The sequence below is a fragment of the Oratosquilla oratoria genome, chromosome 8 (assembly GCF_046742065.1).
Source record: "Oratosquilla oratoria isolate Oo_2021 chromosome 8, ASM4674206v1, whole genome shotgun sequence".
Classification (NCBI taxonomy): Eukaryota; Metazoa; Arthropoda; class Malacostraca; order Stomatopoda; family Squillidae; genus Oratosquilla; species Oratosquilla oratoria.
The window spans coordinates 30,473,033-30,492,853 of NC_134784.1; the positions used below are offsets into that span (position 1 = coordinate 30,473,033).

The 19,821-nt window shown below is 40.3% G+C and overlaps 1 protein-coding gene across 8 annotated transcripts in view; it reads left to right on the top strand.

The window, feature by feature from the left end:
- yem (yemanuclein) overlaps window positions 1-19,821 on the top strand; it is a 167,310-nt gene that overhangs the window by 22,191 nt on the left and 125,298 nt on the right. For 7 of the 8 annotated variants that reach the window (XM_076189097.1, XM_076189094.1, XM_076189098.1 and 4 more), the window contains 4 exons: window positions 5,166-5,246; window positions 5,523-5,558; window positions 15,656-15,793; window positions 17,671-17,856. In XM_076189097.1, coding sequence (XP_076045212.1) covers window positions 5,166-5,246; window positions 5,523-5,558; window positions 15,656-15,793; window positions 17,671-17,856 — 441 coding nt within the window. The remainder of the gene's footprint in view (window positions 1-5,165; window positions 5,247-5,522; window positions 5,559-15,655; window positions 15,794-17,670; window positions 17,857-19,821) is intronic. The other variant, XM_076189095.1, reaches the window with a different exon arrangement.

Here is a 19,821-nt window from a genome sequence, read left to right on the forward strand (position 1 = left end):
GGGATCAGTCAATCTGTTGCTCCAGTCTCTCTTGCAGGAGACCCACACCTTGTAGACAGCAGGCAGCAGCCACTGGATTGGTCCATAAGTCACTAGAAAGAAGTATTGTGTTATTGTGTAGGTATGGTAAGGATGGGGCAGTGTAGGATGTGTTCAGTGTCTTCTCGATAAGAGTTGCATTTGGGGCAGTTTGTTTCTTTGGCCAGGCCTACTCACTGTTGGTATTGTTTTAGTGCTGGATGGTGATCTGAAGTCTTGCTGTTGTTATTCTTGCCTATTTTGGGATTTTTTTTTTTGGGGGGGGGGGAATGTCTGAAGCAGTGGATGTTGGAGGTAAATTATAGTGAAAGGGAAATAAGTAAACATCATGGGGGTGAAGTGTCGTGAGATAAAGGTATCTGGGGATAAATGGAAAGAAGACTGCATGAAGGGTTGATTGTGCCTATGGTACTGCATGGGGCAGAGACTTGGAGTTTAACAGAGGCAGAAAGGAGGAGCATAAATGTATATGAGGTGAAGTGGGTTGAGTTAACCCAAACAAATGGACAAAAAATGAATATAGGTGTAATATATAGGCCAAAGACATTATCATTAGCAGACGACCAACTGTTATTTCAAGAACTGTCTAGTTTCTGCAACCGGGATTTATTGATAATGGGTGATTTCAATTTTACTGACATTGATTGGATGACCCTTGAACATGGCCATATAGGTAGTCGCTTGATTGATTTTCTTGGTGACAATTACTTAATTCAGCATGTAAAAGAGCTCACAAGATATGGAAACTTACTCGATCTTTTGATCACTAGCCGCGAAAGCATGGTAACTGATGTAGAAGTCGGTGAATCTGTTGCAAATAGCGATCACAACTTAGTTAGATTCAAACTCCTAAACAATTTTAGAATAGATACTTGTGTTTCTAAAATACCCGATTTCAGTAAAGCTCAGTTCATAGGACTACGTCAGGAGCTTCGGCTTACAGATTGGGAGGCAAAATTAAACGAAAGACCTGTAGATCAGATGTGGGAAATATTTCAAAATAGGCTCACTAAGATGATTCAAACTTACATTCCTTTTAAAGACAGATGCCCCCCAAATCAGGCTCGCCCAAAGTGGCTCGACAAAGAAACTGAAAAAAGTATTGCTAAAAAGAGACAGGCTTATAAGAAATATAAGTGCTCGGGTGCATCTAATGACTATGAAAATTATGTATCAATACAGAGAGATTTAAAAAAGACAATAAGGAAAAGAAAACGACAGTACGAAATGAACATCGCTGATAAATCCAAAGAGAATCCCAAAGAATTCTATAGTTACATTAGAGATAAAAAGGTTGTTAGGAATCACATTGGTCCACTATTTTCTGCTGACGGTCAACTTGAATATTCAAATGAAGGAATGTGTAATATCTTAAACAATTATTTTAGCTCGGTATTCGTAAACGAAACACCTCAAAGTGAATTCCAAACTGAAACCTGTGAAAAGTCTGGGGTAAACTTACTCACTACAGTAAATATAACAAAAGAAAAAATTAAAAGGTGTATAGACAAACTCAAAGTTAATAAAACACCAGGGCCTGACGGTTGGCATCCAAGAATCTTAAAGGAAATGAAAAATGAGATTGTTGTTCCATTAGAAATTATTTTCAAGAAATCCATCATATCCGGAGATGTCCCAAGAGAATGGAAGCTAGCTAACGTTACTCCCATATTCAAAAAAGGTGACAAAAAGAAACCAAATAACTATAGGCCTATAAGTTTGACTTCAATCGTAGGAAAAATAATGGAAACTATCATCAGAGATGCTATCGAACATCATTTAGAAAGTAACCGTTTGATAAATGATAGCCAGCATGGTTTCAGACGGAAACGTTCTTGCGTAACTAACTTACTCGAATTCTACAACACAGTTATCTCGAATTATGACAAAAGAAACAATATAGATTTAATATATCTAGACTTTGCAAAAGCTTTTGATACCGTCCCACACGAAAGACTACTTACTAAATTAGCTTTGCATGGAATAAGTGGTAGCCTATTAGGTTGGACTAGTAATTGGTTGAATGGTCGAAAACAGAGAGTTGTTTTAAATGGAAAAACTTCTGGATGGAAAAGTGTTGGAAGTGGAGTTCCTCAGGGTTCCGTTCTTGGGCCACTTCTATTCATAGTATATATAAATGATATAGACCATGGACTAAAATCTACTGTTTCCAAATTTGCTGATGATACAAAACTGTGCGGAGTGGCAAATGATCACTCAAACCAATTAGATATTCAAGTAGATTTAGATAAATTACAGCAATGGTCTGAAAAGTGGCTAATGAAATTTAACACAAGTAAATGCAAGGTAATGCACATAGGTAAAAATAACAGTAAGTACGATTACAAGTTATTTGGAAATTCGTTAACAAAAGTGGATAGTGAAAAAGATCTCGGCGTAATTATCAGTAACGACCTCAAATCATCCAAGCAGTGTATTTCAGCCTCTGAGAAAGCAAATAAGATTCTGGGACTGATTGCGCGATCTTTTGATTTCAAAAGTCCATCACTCATTAACAAGCTATATAAATCATTAGTTCGTCCACATTTGGAATATGCTGTTTCTGTATGGTCACCGAATCTCATTAAAGACATTGACAGACTGGAAAAAGTACAACGGCGAGCCACAAAACTGATTCCAAATATAAAAAATAAATCATACGAAAATCGACTAAAACACATGAATCCGTTTTCCCTAAAAAAGCGTAGACTCAGAGGTGACTTGATACAGGTGTTTAAGATTTTAAAGGGAATTGACAACATCAAAAGTGACCAAATTTTCACATTGAATGAGAATCAGACAAGAAACAATGGTCTCAAACTATCCGGAAATAGATTCAATTTAGAAGTAGGTAGAAACAACTTTGCCAACTGTGTAGTAAATGAATGGAATAAACTTCCTGCACAGGTAGTGCAATGTAGTTCAGTTCGAAGCTTTAAGAACCAGTTAGATAAATACCTAAGTAAGATGCTGTAATGATTATACATACATACATATACCAAGGCTTTTTCCCCCTTCCAAGGGAGGTAGCCAAAAAGGGAAAGGCATAAAAACACTCCCACCCATTTCATCCCTAAATACACTCCACACCCCTCCCACCCTTCCTCTCATCTGAGCACCTCCTGGATGACGGGTCATCCCTGCACCCTGCCCACCGCCCTGGGTCAGAAGCAGTGTCGCAAGACACAGTACATCCGTCCCCCTTTGCATATAAGGCGAGGACGGGGAGAAATCCCTTCGGGCTGCGTCAAAATTTACTCACACATACTACCCCACCCCCCATTCCTCCTCATGCAGTCACAACATCATCCATATACAACCATTCTCCACTCACCTCTGTCTTCCGTCCTCTCCCTTCCTTCCTCAACAGACATTCCCCTCTTCCCCAAAGCCCCCTTCACCCCATCCATCCACCTCATCCTAGGACGTCCCCTCATGTTCACTCCCTCCACATCTGCCTTCCATACCTCTTTTACTAGTCTTTCTTCACTCATTCTTTCCATGTGTCCAAACCATCCTAATATTCTTTCATCAACCCTATCTCCCAAATCCTTTTTCACCCCTGTTCTCCTCCTCACCTCCTCATTTCTCACTCTATCCAGCCTAGTAACCCCCACCATACTTCTCAGACACCTCATCTCAAACACATTCAAACTCCTCTCTTCTTCTCTTATGTTCCACGTTTCTGCCCCATACAGTGCTGTTGGCACAATCACTCCTTCATACAGTCTCCTCTTCGCATCCATTCCCAAATTTATGTTATATTATTTGTTTTTGTTTTGTTATCATTTGTCTGTTTGATTTTCATTTATTATTAGTTATATGTCAATTTATTATTATTTACTATTTACCTGTTTGTTTATTATTTAACTATACCTATGCATTTATTTATGTATTTTATTTGTTATTTACATTATTATAGTTTTTATTTATTGTTTTATTATTATGATTTTTTTTTTTCGCATCCGACCTAGATATGGATCAAAAGGTCTCCTGTCGGCATGCTCCGCCTTTGTAATCCTTTGTAATCCTTTGAACTATGGGGATGGTTAAAGTGAGAAATGTGGGGAGTCAGGCTGGAAAGGGAGCTGGCAATTAGGCTCGATCAAAGAATACTGGGATGGTTTGGGCATGTGAAAAGAATGAGTAAAGAAAGACTAGCAAAAAATGTAGAAGACATGGGAGGATGGAATAAACTTAAGGGAAAGATGAAGAATGAAGTGGATGGATAGAGTGAAAAAGGCTTTGGGTGCAATAGAAATGTCTGTTAAGCAGAGAAATGAGAGGCCAAAAGGTAAGTGTGAATGGAGAATGATTGTGAATGAGAGAGAGGTTTATGTCACTCAAAGAGAATATAACCTGATGTAATGATCTGTGTGAGTGCTTTGACTTACCCTGCTCCCATATATCGGGAAAAGGGGCTTTGGTACATGCATAAGTTTGTCTATTAATGAATAATATGTCTATTACCTTGCTTAAGACTGATTCCTTCCCTTATTGGCTAAATTCCTATTAAACTTTAGTGTGTAATTCTGTCATTTAAACCTATTTGTCATCAAGAATGTATGTCATATTTTGAATCATAATTCTACAACTTCAAAACAGTATGAAATTTAACGTACTGGGGTTCATTACATGGCTATCCTAGTTGTGCAATAATTTCTTATGAATGCCCATGCTTTGATGTCATCAATACAGTGACTTGTGTTTTAGATTTTGGTTGAAATTGTACATACTTGCATACTGAAGGGTTTTGCTCTTATAAAGGGGTTGGGTGAGTGAAAGCATACCCCAGTATAGTTATTCCACGTGAGTTTCTTTCGCAAATGGATTACCTTGAGGCTGAAAAGATGTCTGAAGGAACAAAGCTCCTTAGTCATGGGTCTGCCTTTGATCTGAAATGTTTTGGTCTTTCCCAGAACAGTTTCCAAATTTTGTTGCCATGTTAAGTGTGTAGACTAATTTAAGGTCAGTAGATGGATATTTTAGGAGTTACTGAAATGAATAGTTTTTGAAACATGATGGTTTCTTCAACTGAAATTTTCTTTGAATATGACTAGTAGTAAATGATCCTCTTATATGAAGTGTCTTCTGTCATATAATAAAGCATTGGTTTTCCTTTGCAGATTAAAAGAAGTGGTGGACAAAGCCATGCCAAGCTTGATAGAGGAACATGCACTGGAGTGTCAGAAGATGGCAGAGTCTAAGTATGCTACTATATTTTTTCTTTCCAGTGGTTTGCTTTAGCATAACATAGACATAAGATTTCACACCAATTTGATGAGATAGGTCTTAGTGCCATGAGATGACATCCTCCTGTTTGAAGGTCTTTTTGAGTAAAAACAAAAAGAGAACATCCTGTGTCTTATCATATAACAAAGATGGAGACAAAAAAACACCAGGAAAGAAAATATAATCTTGAGCAGCTTTGATTGCCATTTTTTGAGACACTTTTAATGAAGTGACTACCTTTTGATTGACAGCCCCCAAAGGTACTGGGAGCTGTACTATCACTTCTGGTAAGCCCCACCCCATCCACGGGTCCGTGCTAAGAATGCTTTATTCTCTCACGCACAACCAAAGCCACACTGTGGATTATGGCTACCCTCTAACAATCTCTTGGGTTTCGTTACTGCTTAAACACGATCACTTAAGAAACCCATTTTTTGCAATTGATCATATAATGTGGTGTTTTTTTACATTTTATTTTCACTTTATCTATTCTGAGCTCCCCAAATTGGGTTTTAATGTTGATGATATTGAAGTAACCTTCAGTATTGCTTATGTCTTGTCAAGCATTACAAAGGTATTCATAGTACAGTTCTTCACTACATGTGCTGGATTTCTTTCAAAGATATTAGTGTTTTGCTGTTGTGGCTTTGGTTGTTGCGTTGATAGAAGAAGGGGAGGTTGAGGTGTTGGCTGAGGGACTGAGTAACCTGGTGCTTGGTGGCAGTCCTGACCATGGCATGCAATGCCCCACTGCTTCCAAGAGGAGCTTTGTACTGTGTAGCCCTCAATTGGTGTCAGTCATGAACTTGGATGTCATTAACAATTGGCGTAAAACCGTGAAGTGTTTATTCGACAATTTGAATTAAAATTGAAACAAAAATAAAAGAAAAGAATAAATAGATAAATGAGAAATGAATAAAGAAAAAGAAAATGAGGAGGAGGATTGGATGCACTGCCAGGTTTGTCAGTAGCTTGCAAATGGGTTGTTTGGCTTAAAGAGGTGGAATGTGGTTCTTGCGTCTCTTCCTTTATCACCTATCCATCGTTTCATCACCCTTCCTGTCACCCAGAACAATTGGCCAACATCTGCACGTCCTGTTCATTAAACTTTTATGAAATGTAGCGCAGTAGTTTTCAGAGGACAAAAAAAAAAAATAAAGTAGCTAAAGTTAGAAATTCCAGTATGTTGATGTTAATAATCTAAGGTAGAAAAGTTGGATCATTTGATACTTTGCTTCAGTAAATAAAGGGACATGCAGGGGTGGCTTTACCTGCTGAGCCTTTCAACCCGTGTCGAAAGCTTCATCCATTTGCCATACGGCATGACTTTGTAGTCGTCACTTGTGTATACCTTCTGGGCCACAAAAGACATTTTCCAGAATGAGTTGATGGAGTTTTGCATGATTCTTTTGGTCTCTTTGTCACAAAATCGACCGGGTTTGAAAGTGCCCAGCAGCTCACACCTAGCAGCGCAGCAGAGTCTCCTGAGCCTGTCGAGGCCTGTATGTACTCACAATACTGCCCGCCAGGCACCACACTATGATGGGTGTTCTTAAGTCTAGTTTTATATTGGAAATACAATTTTTTTTTGTTTTATATCTTTTTTTATTTTATTTATTTATTTATTTTTCTTCCTCATCTTAGTCTCCCTCTTCCATCTTTCTGCTGCCCTCCTGAAATCTGCCCTTTACCACCACAATAACTTATCTTGTCTGGTTTTGATTTTGTCCCCCAAGGATACAAATGCCAGTTTTTGCTGACATGTTACTAATACTCTTCCTTTTCTTTCTCTTCTTCCCCTTCCTCTTCAACTTGTTCTTCTCCTTCCTTGTCTTTCTTATCCACTTTTTTTTTTTTTTTTTTTTTTTTTTTTTCCCTCTACCTCTTTCTCTTCATCCTCTTTCCCTCCTCCTTCCTCTTCTTCCTCCATATGGTTTGACTGCATAAGGTTTATGCAGTAAGTATTTTAGGGACCTTAGTGATATCATTACAGACCAAAGTCACATAGCATTCTTTTGTGATTGGAGACTAATTCCTGTAGGGGGAGAGGCAGCTGACAACTTAACTTCTACTATCCCTCTATTCTCCTCTCCTCAAGTTTTGTCCACCATCCCTTATCCCATTTCTTCAAGTGTGGTTTTCCCCAAGGACAGAAGCATTGGTTCTTTCTGACAAAATACTAAACAACTCTTCTTCCTCCTCTTCTTCGTATCTTCTTTTCTTTTCTTTTTACTTCTGTTTCCTGTTTGGGACCAACAGTGAGAGCCTGATCACAGTGGTCCTGCAAGACAGACATCAAAGAGAATCCTTTCCCATCACTCGTCATCAAATTCCATTAACAACCAGAAGGTGCAGTATGGTACAGTACAATTTACTTATTGTAATCCATACCAATGGAAGTGTTTCGTACCATGCTTGAGATATACTTTCGTGATGTACTAGGACAGTAAAGTATTGTACAGTAATTTTGTACCAAGTTTTATACCCAGGCCTGTATGTAAACATGATGTACATACATATACCAAAGGCTTCTTCCCCTTTACAAGGGAGGTAGTAAAAAACCAAAGGCATAAAATCCACTCCCACCCATTCCATCCCCACATATTACATTCCTATCCACCCTCCTCCCTCCATCTTATCTTGGCTCCTCCTGGATGACGGGTCATCCCTGCATCTCGCCCACTGCCCTGGGCCAGGAGCAGTGTCGCAAGACAGCACATCCACAGCAGGGCTGCTTCATTCATCCTCTCATACACAACCATTCTCCATTTACCCCTATCTTCTGTCTTCTCCCATCCTTCCTCAACAGACATTCTCCTTTCCCAATGCCCCTATTACCCCATCCATCCATCTCATCATTGGTCACCCCCACGTGTTCCCTCCATCCTTCTCTGCCTTCCGCACCTCTTTTACTAATCTTTCTTCACTCATTCTTTCCATGTGTCCAAACCATCCCAATACTCTTTCATCAACCCTATCTCCCTTTCCACTCCCATTCTCCTCCTCACCTCCTCATTTCTCACTCTATCCAGCCTAGTAACCTCACTCATACCACTCAGGCACCTCATCTCAAACACATTCAAACTCCTCTCTTCCTCTCCTATGTTCTATGTTTACACTTTTTAATCCCCCAAGTCATTTACATGGTGGAAGATCAAATAAAACAGTTAGTTGGACATATCAGTTATAATACATATACTAAAGAGGCCCTTACTCCTTTAAATGGGGGTGTCCTAGCCAAGGGAGACACCTACCAGATTCCTACTGCAGTCTCTGACCTCTATGGATGTCTGACATGGTGTATTGGTACATTAAGCTTTGGTTATGTCATTGGCAACATGATAACTGTTACAACCAGTTTCTGCATTTGTGTCTATAATCACTACTACATTGTATTTACTACAGTTTACTGTAAGGGAACTCATTTGGTGTCTTCTACACCAAGGTTTCATACACACTATACACTACATGAATTTGAGGCTAGATATGATAAAGGATAGATGGAATCCAACGAGTGTTGCTCCTTTCCTGTGCACTGAAGTTAGGTGTGCAAGTTGCAGTAGGAATCTGTTGTAATAACCTTTGTACTGTACATTACAGAACTGTAGAAAGAAAAATCTTACTTGAGTTACTGTACTTTTCTGTATATCATAAATGTACCAAAGGGATGCTCACAGGCTGAGTGAATTAGTGTTGTTACTTTAGTGAGAGGTCAGGGGTTGAGATGGTTTGAAGCTGCTTAGCAGCAGGTGAGATTATAGATAAATGTGGGTAAAAGTAAGGTGATGAGATGTACAAGGGTGAAAGTGGCAGTAGACTGGAAGTGAGCATTAAGGGAGAGCGACTGGAGGAAGTGGATAGTTTTAGATACTTGGGTGCAAATGTGGCAGGGAAAGGTGGAGTGAAAGTGGAGTTAGAATGTAGATTGAGAGAAGCGAGTAAATGCCTTGGTGAATGAAAGAATGTAATGAGGAATAGACATTTGGGAATGGATGCTAAGAGGAGACTATATGAAGGAGTGATTGTGCCAACAGCACTGTATGGGGCAGAAACATGGAACATAAGAGAAGAAGAGAGAAGGAGTTTGAATGTGTTTGAGATGAGGTGTCTGAGAAGTATGATGGGGGTTACTAGGCTGGATAGAGTGAGAAATGAGGAGGTGAGGAGGAGAATGGGGGTGGAAAGGGAGCTGGGAGATAGGGTTGATGAAAGAATATTAGGATGGTTTGGACACATGGAAAGAATGAGTGAAGAAAGACTAGTAATAGAGGTGTGGAAGGCAGATGTGGAGGGAGTGAACATGAGGGGGCATCCTAGGATGAGGTGGATGGATGGGGTGAGGGGGGCTTTGGGGAAGAGGGGAATGTCTGTTGAGGAAGGATGGGAGAGGACAGAAGACAGGGGTGAATGGAGAGTGGTTGTATATGGATGATGTTGTGATAGCATGAGGTGGAATAGGTGGAATGGGCGGGTGGATGGGGGGTGAGGTAGTATGTGTGAGCAAAATTTGACGCAGCCCGAAAGGATTTCTCCCCGTCCTCTCATTTTATGCAATGGGGTACGGAGAGGGGGGGGGGTTGCCGATTTAATGAAGCGGCCTTGCTGTGGATGTGCTGTGTCTTGTGACACTGCCTCTGACCCAGGGCAGTGGACAAGGTGCAGGGATGACCCGTCATTCAGGAGGTGCTAAGATAGGAGGGGTGTGGAGTGTATTCAGGGATGGAATGGGTGGGAATGATTTTATGCCTTTTTCTTTTTGGCTACCCCCCTTGTAATGGGGAAAAAGCCTTGGTATATGTATGTATGTATACTACATTAAGTTTCCAGGCTTCAAAATGTTCTTTGTAAGGAAGCACCATCCTAGCCCAGTTTGAGAGGCGGGACTTAAATGATAAACTGAATCATAAACTTACCGTGCCATGATTTTGTACTGTACCGTATTACATGCTCTGTTGACAACTTTATCAGTGTGTAGGTGCAGTCTCAAGTGAGTAGTACACTGTCTTTGGACTAGGTACAAGATCTTCCTCTGACCCCATCACCTATCATTCTTCTAATTTTTCACATAAGGAAATTTTGACAACTGGTAACTGCTCCCCTCCTCTTCCTCCCACCAGACAGTGACATAGAAATAGAGCCACATAAAAACACAATTGGCAATCCTTTTCTTCATAGAGAGAACTACATGATCAGTCACTCAATCTGTTGCCCAGGTCTCCCTTAGAGGGGACCCATGGACCCCAGGTGCCCACAGAGGCCCACAAGTCACTGAGGGAAGAGATGTGTTGTTGTCTAGGGATTATTAGTGTGGGGCATTGTAGGATGAGGTGTTCAATGTAATCTGTGTGGGCCAGAGAACTGTTGCTGAATACTATGGGTACTTCAGATTTCCATTTGATGAATTACAAAGGAGGAGCATGCCAACAGGAGACCTTTTTTGTCCATACCTAGGTGCTGATATTGTAGAGGGTGTTGAGCTGGTTTTTGATGTGCATGAACCATCACCACATTCTCCTTGTTGAAGTAATAGTGATGCTTATGCAGCTGCTTAGCTATGAATGAAAATCCACAATCAGAATGCTAGTACGATGACATGCCGAATCAAACTCAAAATAACAGTATCAACAGTCGTGTTCTGACATGCAGAAGCAAATGGAAGAAAATATAAATATTATCCACTTCTGTATGCATATAGCAGTTACTGGAGGTAGAGTGCAGAAGACTTGAAATCTATACTTAGTAATTTGAATGAATGGCCTTGATGAGAGGAGTGTGATTAATTGTAGAATTGAGGCTTCAGCCACGAATAAACAAGACATTCAGCACACACCCTTCTCCCCTCTTCTTTGGAATAAAAAAAATCTTTACTCAAATCAATTGGGCAATTCTCAATACACCTGCATGGCAGAGTATGATGTTCAATTCTAACAATTTGTTATTGATGAGGTTCCTTGATGTTTGTGTTTGTAAGAATTTTATTTCTTTACCAAACCAACAAATGATGTAGTTATTAAGTCCCAGTTTTATTTATTGTTGAATTTTATACATTTTTATTTGACCAAGTTTTTGTTTTTCTGTGTGGAACATAAAGCTGCCAGCCTTTTGCTGATTTTCAGTTAGCAAATCATTGCCATGACAAATATTGAGACCATCTCCAGAAACTTCACATTTGTATAGGCTTATCTACTGAAGAGTTTTTGCATTCTGTGAGTAACATTTCTTACAAGGCACTGGCAGCATTCATAAAGAGAACCACAGAAATAGCATTTGAGCTTGGAGGTGGAAGCAGCACAGTTAACATCTACCAGATGATTAGGTCCAGATGTAATGCTAACACCCATAGCTGAATTCTTCTGAATGACATAAATTGTCCTAGTTTGATCAACATCAGTGTTAGGATCCAGAAACAGGCATCAGGGCAAAGAGAAGGTGGGATGAGAGAGTGAGGCTGTTTATGGCACTGTATGGAATGGAAACATAGAATTTGAAGGAGACAAAAAGGAAGAGCCTGAATGTGTTGATATGAAGTATTAACAAGCAATGTAGGTATAACAAGGATGGATAGAGTGAAAAATGTGGAGAGCAAGGGTAGAAAGAGAGCTGGTAATCAATCTGTTGCCCCAGGTCTCTTGCAGAAGACCCATGGTTCCCAGTTAACTGACCACCGGCACCAAATTGGCCCACAGGTCTCCCAAGGAAGAGATGCTCTTTAGTTGTCTGGGTAGTGTTAAAGAAGAGCAGGGCGGGATGTGTTCTGTGTCTTCAGTTGGTGACTGCATCTGGGGGGAATACAGTGATGTGGCAAGGCCTTTTCTGTGTTGGTATTGTTTCACTGCTGGGGGATGGCCTGTAGTTGTGCTAGCATGGTTCTTGTGCATCTTGGGAGGGATTTTTTAACTGAATTCATATCTAGGTAGTCCATGTGGAGTACAGAATTGTTGTTGTTGTTGTTGCTCCCTGCACTGTCTGGCTGAGCAATCCCATCCCCTTGAGGAAGGCCATGGTTGGAATGGGGTTTCCCACATATCCCTTATAGAGTGTATATTGTGTTGTTGATGTGCACGATTGTGTACAAAACGGTCTCCCATAAAGTGTTGTATAGTATAGGGTGAAGTGTTATCTTGGAGAGTTATGTGCGATGGTGTCATCAAGCCTCTTCTGATAACTTAGAGGGACTGGATGGTGGTTGTACTGCAGACTGGCACAGTAGACTCTCTCCTCTCAAGGGAGAGAGGATTCAGAGGGATGGGTATCAAGGGGTCTGGCTTCTAGCAATGTGTTCTCTTCCAGCTTGTTGATGGGGTAGTGAGTGATATGATTATGGATATGCTTCTGGAGGCTGGTGTCTGGTGGTTTTGGAGGAAGAGTATAAAGTGTTTGTGTGTGATAAAGGAATTTGGGTGTTGTTTTGATGGTTCTTGGTGTGTGCAAGTGTTCTGCCATGTAGTGTAGTGGGTGAGTTGTGTTTGTGGAGGCTGGAACAAGCACAAGTGTGGATTTAGGAAAGGTAGGGGCTGTGTGGATCAGATTTTTGTGGTTAGGCAGATATGTGAGAAAGCTTTAGGAAAAAGTAAGGAGGATGTTTATTGGGCCTTATGGATTTGGAAATGGCTTATGACAGGGTAGACAGGAAGGCACTGTGGGAGGTATTGCAGATATATTGGATATGAGGAAAGCTATTAAGAGCAGTCAAGAGTTTTTACAAGAGTAGTAGGGCTTGTGTTAGAATTAGAAATGGAGACAGAGGGGTTTGAGGTAAAGGTTGGAGATAGGGTTGATAAAAGAGTACTGGGATGGTTTGGACACATACAAAGGAGTGAAGATTAGTAAAAGAGGTGTGGAAGGCAGAGGTAGATGAAGTGAACTTGAGGGGATGACCGAGGATGAGATGGATGGATGGATGGGGTGAAAGGGGTGTTGAGGAAGTGGGTAATGTCTGTTGAGCAAGGAAGGAAGAAGGCAGGGGATAGGGATGAGTGGAGCATGGTTGTGTATAGATGATACCGTTGGTGAGTGCACGTATGTTGGAGGACGTGTTGGTCGTCAAGTTGAGGGATGAGATGGCTTGTCTGTGCAAAATGATTTATGAGTGTGTTTGCTTGTTGTCTATTGGATGGTAAGTTGACTGTTGTGGTTATTGATGAGTGAGGGTGAGGGCATGTTGTATTACTATCGGATAGTGTAATGCTGTTAAATATTATGCATTTTTTTTGGTGTTTGTTTTCGTAATTATGTTTACAAAGGTTTTCCAATTGGTGTCTTTTGTTTGTAATTTTAGCATTGATACCCATGTTAAGTGTTTGTATTTGGTCTGTTATGTTCTGAGGGATAGGTTTGAGGGTGTTGTGTTTGAGTATGTCACATTGTCTTATGAGACTGTATTTTTGATGTGAAGTTTGGGTTGTGTAATTTTGTTGCCTCTGAGGATGTATTTCTTGTCTGGTTTATGGTTATATTGATGGTGTGCACAGCAGTATCAATGTCTGTGATTGGTGTATTGTTCAGTGTCTCAGTGTTGTTCTGTCTCTTCAGTGAAAATTTCCCAGTTTGCATTTTTGTAATTGGTGTAATTGTGTTTGTGGCCAGCTATAAGGTGTATCATGTTTTGGTTGGTTTAGGTCAGGCCTGAAGTTCTTGGGAATTGTGGGGGATGTACATGTTAACTATTGTAATTGTAGATTTATTACCTGTTTGGATTTGGATTGATTGGGTTTCAATAGTGCTGTCTGTAGGGGGAGGAAGGATTTTGTGGTGGTGGTTATGGCTACAAAGCAGATGGATTGGTGGACTAGGGTGACAAGTGCACTACCATTACTGTTAGTCTGGTTTATGTCTGATGGTGAAATTATGAAATAAAGGTATTTTTGTTAGCATTGTGGTTTTGTATCTTGTATAATGGCAATATGGCAATATGTATGTTGTGTTGTTTCATCCTCACCCATTCCACTCCCTTCTCATCTTGGCTCCTCATGGATGACAGGTCATCCCTGCATCTTGCCCACCACCCTGGGTCAGGAGCAATGCAGCAAGATGCAGCACAAACCACAGCAAGGCCACTTCATTTAATTGACAACCCCCCTCTCCATCCCCTCGTGCAGAAAAATTGAAGATGGGGCTGTTTCAAAATATCATTCACACATGACTATTCCATTCCTTGCATCGCAGTATCATCATAGTTTTAGTCAGTGAAATTCAAAGCAACAATTATCATCATTATTAAATTCTAACCCCCGTGTAAGGGGCTAACCCCCATGTAAGGAGGAAAAGCCTTTGGTATATGTATGTACATGATCAATAGAATCTGATGATGATGATGATTATTGCTTTGAATTTCACTGCCTGAAAACCCTCACCCCCTACAGTGGCCTGCAATGGTCCTCAGGCCCACCTGTAGATATCTGAGAAGAACCCTTGGACTGTTGTACATTGTATTAATGTGGAGCCATTTCTGTGTCACTGGCTTAGAAAGAAGGAGGGGTGCATTTGCTGGTTGTCAGTTCTCCTTCTGTGGAAAGGTGAAAGAAATACAGTTAAAGTGAGAAGATGGGGATCTTGGGTCTAGTCCAGATACTAAGTGTCGGTTCCTTGGGAATGTATAGGTGAGAATGTTGATGGGTTTTGAAGATGGGCAATACGGAGTGATTCATTCTGACATCTGTCTTGTAGGATCACCTCATGCAGGTGCTCATTATTGGTCTCTAGAACTTATGACTAAAGAAATTCTGTACATAGAAAGGGTTTGCTTTATACTGGTTTTATAATGACAAGTTTTTGTAAAAAATTGATGGTCAAATAATATGGGTGGTAACTTTGGGCATTTCATTTTACATCTTACCAAATACGCTGTGCCTGCTATACCTGCATTGTAAATGTACTTCCAGGATTTTAAATATTGGGTTATGGTCTACTTTGGGTTAAGGAACAGAATTTTCCCAGTTTCATCTGTTATCTTTGAATTATTCTGTGTTGTATATTGTTTTGTCTTATTTAGTGCTAAATGCAAAAGGACATTGGATACATGAAGCTTTTACCTCTCCCAGACATACTCTCCTTTCTGGCTCATGGAACACAAAACATGGTAGCTCTGCTCCGGCTGCTGGCACCTTTGCATTGTATAGATCTTTGTTTGATTTATATTTCTAGTTAGTGTTACTCACATGGGGAAAAAGAACACTTAATTATTTAACCAGTTTTGATTTAGTATCTTGGTTGATAATGATTAAGAGATTTCCATGATCAATTTATCATAAAAAGGTCAATCTAAATATTCTTACTTATTTACTTGTTTATTTTTATTTTTCAATTTATTTGACTTTCTATATTTTTTCCGTTGTTGTAACATATCTAAGGTAAATATTGACAATGGCATTACTCTCTCTTGCAGGGGGGAGGAGGGCAGTGATGAGGTCAACAACAAGGAGGAGGATGGGAATGAGGAAGGTGGTGGAGGTGGAGGTGGAGGGACTACCAAAAAGAAGGCAAGACTACCAAAGAAGAAATTTATCTTTACAGAAGAGATTAGGTAAGTTGTTCTTCATTTGTTTTGAATGCAGTTTTGGCAGTCATTTTGTCTGTTTCCTGTTCTTTCTTGCAGGTCGTGCATAAGTCACTCATAGAAAGTATTTAGTAAAGCTGTCTGGAGTGAGTGTAGAAGAGCGAAGTGAAGTGTGCTTGTTGCCTTCTGTTTGGTGGTTGAAACTCAGTTGCCAGGCCAGTTGCGTGTTTATATTGTTTAAGTGCATGGTGGTGACATGAACACAGGTGCCCCAGTACAATTATTAGTTTTCTTGGGAGTAGTTTCTTTGAACTGATGAGGAAATCTGGCTACCTCCTGTATAAGGGGGGGAAAAAGCCTTTGGTATATGTATGTATTATTATCTTTTTATTATTATTCCCGCCAATTATTATTTGGAAGGCCTTATTTTTTATTGTTTGTATATTGTCTTTGGGTATTTTCTTAAAAGTAGTTTATAGTGATGATTTTTTATTTATCAATTTTTTTCCTCTCCTGTCCAAATCCTATTTCTTTATTTGATCTGTGTTTAGTTTCTTGTTTGTCTTCATTATAATGCCTTTTGTGCGAGGGATAAAAGTTATGCATGTGTCAGATATGTTTGAGATAGAATGTCTGAGAAGTATGTTAGAGGTTACCAGGTTGGCTAGAATGAGAAATAAGGAGGAAAGCAGAAGTGGAAATGGAGATGGCAGGTAGGACTGACAAAAGGTTATTGGGATGGCATGGATACCTGGAAAGAATGAGTGATGAAAGATTAGTTAAAGAGGTGTGGAAGGCAGGTGGAGAGAGTAAACTTGAAGTGATGACTGAGGATGAGATGGATGGATGGGATGAATGGGGTGTTGAGCAATAAGGGAATATCTGTTGAGCAAGGAAGGGAGAAGGCAGGATATAGGGGTGAGTGGGCAGAGACTGTGTATAGATGATACTATTATGCAAGGAAGGGAGGGGTGGGGGATGTGTAAGGGAGTTTATGTGTGAATGATATTTTGATGCAACCCAAAGGGATTTCTCCCCATCTTTTCTTTTTCTGCTTGAGGGGATGGAGAGGAGAGATCCCTGCCTTGCTGTGGATGTACTGTGTCTTGCTACATTGCGTCTGACCCAGGGCAGTGGGTGGGATGCATGGATGACCTTTTGTCCATGAGGAGCTAAGATGAGAGGGGGGGATGATGGAAGGGAGTAGGTACATGCCTTTGACTTGGCTACCCCCATTTAAAGGTGGGGGAGCTCTTAGCATATAGAATAGATGTGTCAAAAAATGAGTAATTTTTTTTTTTTTTTTTTTTTTTTTTTTTTTTTTCTCTCTCTCCTCCTTGACTGACTGGTGTGTTCAAGGTGGACCCAAAATAGGCATTTATTGCAGTGGAATGATGGATGTGCATATGTGATGACATTTGCATTTTGGGCATATTAAAGGGCTTGCATTTGTCTTGAGTTACTGAATATGACAAAGTAAAAAAGAATAGGTTTTGTGAAGAAATTGGGGTACAGATGGGATTGGGGGAAAGTACAACATGCCAATCTGAGGTGGGATGGGTAATTTGATAAGAATGGATGGAAGTAAATATCTTCAGAGGATGCACAAATTGGTGGTCCTGGATGAGTTGGGTGGATGGGATGAATAAATATATGAGAGCGTGTGGTCTGGATGACATGCAAAAGGCTGTGAGAGTAAAGAGTAATAGTTAAAGAAAAGTGTCTAAAACTGAGAGTCCAGGCTTTGCAGTTTTAACAGTAATGAATGAAAGGGGGTGAATATATTCCATAATTTGTGGGTAATGAGTGTTTGAGCAAGGTGGGAAGGGACATTATTAATTGGATAATTATGTTAATTGGTGATTATACTCACGAGTTTTTATTTATATATTATTCCTCCACAGACAATATCTTTGCAATGTCGTGAAAGTTCGGGTCAAGTTCTGGCAGATGGTGAAGAAGAGGTCCGAGACCGCGGATGAACATATTTTGGGTTTCTTGGACTCTGAAGTGAAACCTCTTTGGCCGAAGGGCTGGGTCACAGGACGGATTCTCTACAAGGAGAGTTACCAGGCACATGGAGTTATTACGTATGTATTTGTGAAAACTACACTGTTGCAAGTGATTACATAGACATGAAAGTTGTCATTAATATTTAATTCTGTCTCTGTATAAAGGCAGCATTTCCCCTTCTAAGGGGGTGGTAGCTGAGGCAGAGCACAATACACACATATGTGTGTTTATATATATATATATGTGTGTGTGTATATATATATATATATATATAATATATATATATATATATAAATATATATATATATATAAATATATATATATGAATCTCTAAAAAAAGGAGGTACAGTGATGGACTGGCTGGTGAGGCTATTTAATGCTAGTTGGAGAGAGGGTAGAGTGCCGGAGGACTGGAGGAATGCCTGTATAGTTCCACTCTACAAGGGAAAGGGACAAGTGTGAGTGTTCTAGTTTCAGAGGGATTAGCTTGTTGAGTGTAGTTGGGAAGGCTTATGGGAGGATCTTGATTGAGAGGATTAGAAGAGGAACAGAGGGAGTAATTGGTGAGGAACAGTGTGGATTTAGGACAGGTAGAGGTTGTGCAGATTAAATTTTTGTGGTAAGACAGATATGTGAGAAAGCTATAGGAAAGGGTAAGGATCTTTTTTGGGCTTTTATGGATTTGGAAAAGGCTTATGACAGGTTAGACAGGAAGGCACTGGTTTTGCAGATATACGGGGTAGGAGGAAAGATTTTAGGAGCTGTCAGGAGTTTTTAAGAGAGTAGTAGAGCATGTGTCAGGATTAGAAATGGAGAGAGTGAGTGGTTCGAGGTAAAGGTGGCACTTGGTTAGGGATGTGTTATGTAGCCCTGGCTGTTCAATCTATACATGAATGGGGTGGTGTGAGAAGTAAATGCAAGGGTGGTGGGTTAGGGATTGGAGATGGTTAAAGAAAATGGAGAAAAGTGGGAGGTAAGCCAGCTGCTGTTGGCAAAAGACACTGCTTGTAGCAGGATCAGAGGAGGGATTGAGGAAGTTGGTGACAGTTTGGGAAAGTGTGTGAAAGAAGAAAGTTGAAGATAAATGTGGGTAAAAGTAAGGTGATGAGATGCACAATGGGTAAAATTAGCAGAAGACTGGAAGTGAGCATTAAGGGAGAGCGACTGGAGGAAGTGGATAGTTTTAGATACTTGGGTGAGAATGTGGCAGGAAAGGGTGGAGAGGAGGTGGAGTTAGAATTTAGATTGAGAGAAGTGAGTAAATGCCTTGGTGGATTAAAAAGTGTAATGAGAAATAGACATTTGGGAGTGGAGGCTAAGAGGAGATTGTACGAAGGAGTGATTGTGCCAACAGTACTGTATGGGGCAGAAACATGGAACATACGAGAGGAAGAGAAAAGGAGTTTGAATGTGTTTGAGATGAGGTGTCTGAGAAGTATGATGGGGGTTACTAGGCTGGATAGAGTGAGAAATGAGGAGGAGAACGAGTGGAAAGGGAGTTGGGAGATAGGGTGGATGAAAGAGTATTAGGATGGTTTGGACACATGGAAAGAATGAGTGAAGAAAGACTAATAAAAGGTGTGGAAGGCAGATGTGAGGGAGTATGTGTGAAAAAATAATTTGATGCAGCCCTAAGGGATTACTTGGATCAAATGAAGAATTGTCACCCCAGTCTTCGGCAAGGTGACAATTCTTCATGTGGGCTATCCTAGGGTGACAATTCTTCATGTGGGCTATCCTAGGGTGACAATTCTTCATATGGGCCATCCTGGGTTTACAATTCTTCAGTTGTATAAGTTGATAACAACAAGCATAGCCCTCATTCAACCTAGACGAACATAATCTTTATTCCACTGTTGATATTCAGTGTACTGGGGTGACAATTCTTCAGGTGGGATCTCATGGGGTGACAATTCTTCATGTGGGTGTTCTGGGGTGACAACTCTTCATGTGGGTGTTCTGGGGTGACAACTCTTCATGTGACCTGATTTCTCCCCATCTTTTTTTCTGGATGAGGGGATGGAGAGGGGGTGTTGAAGATT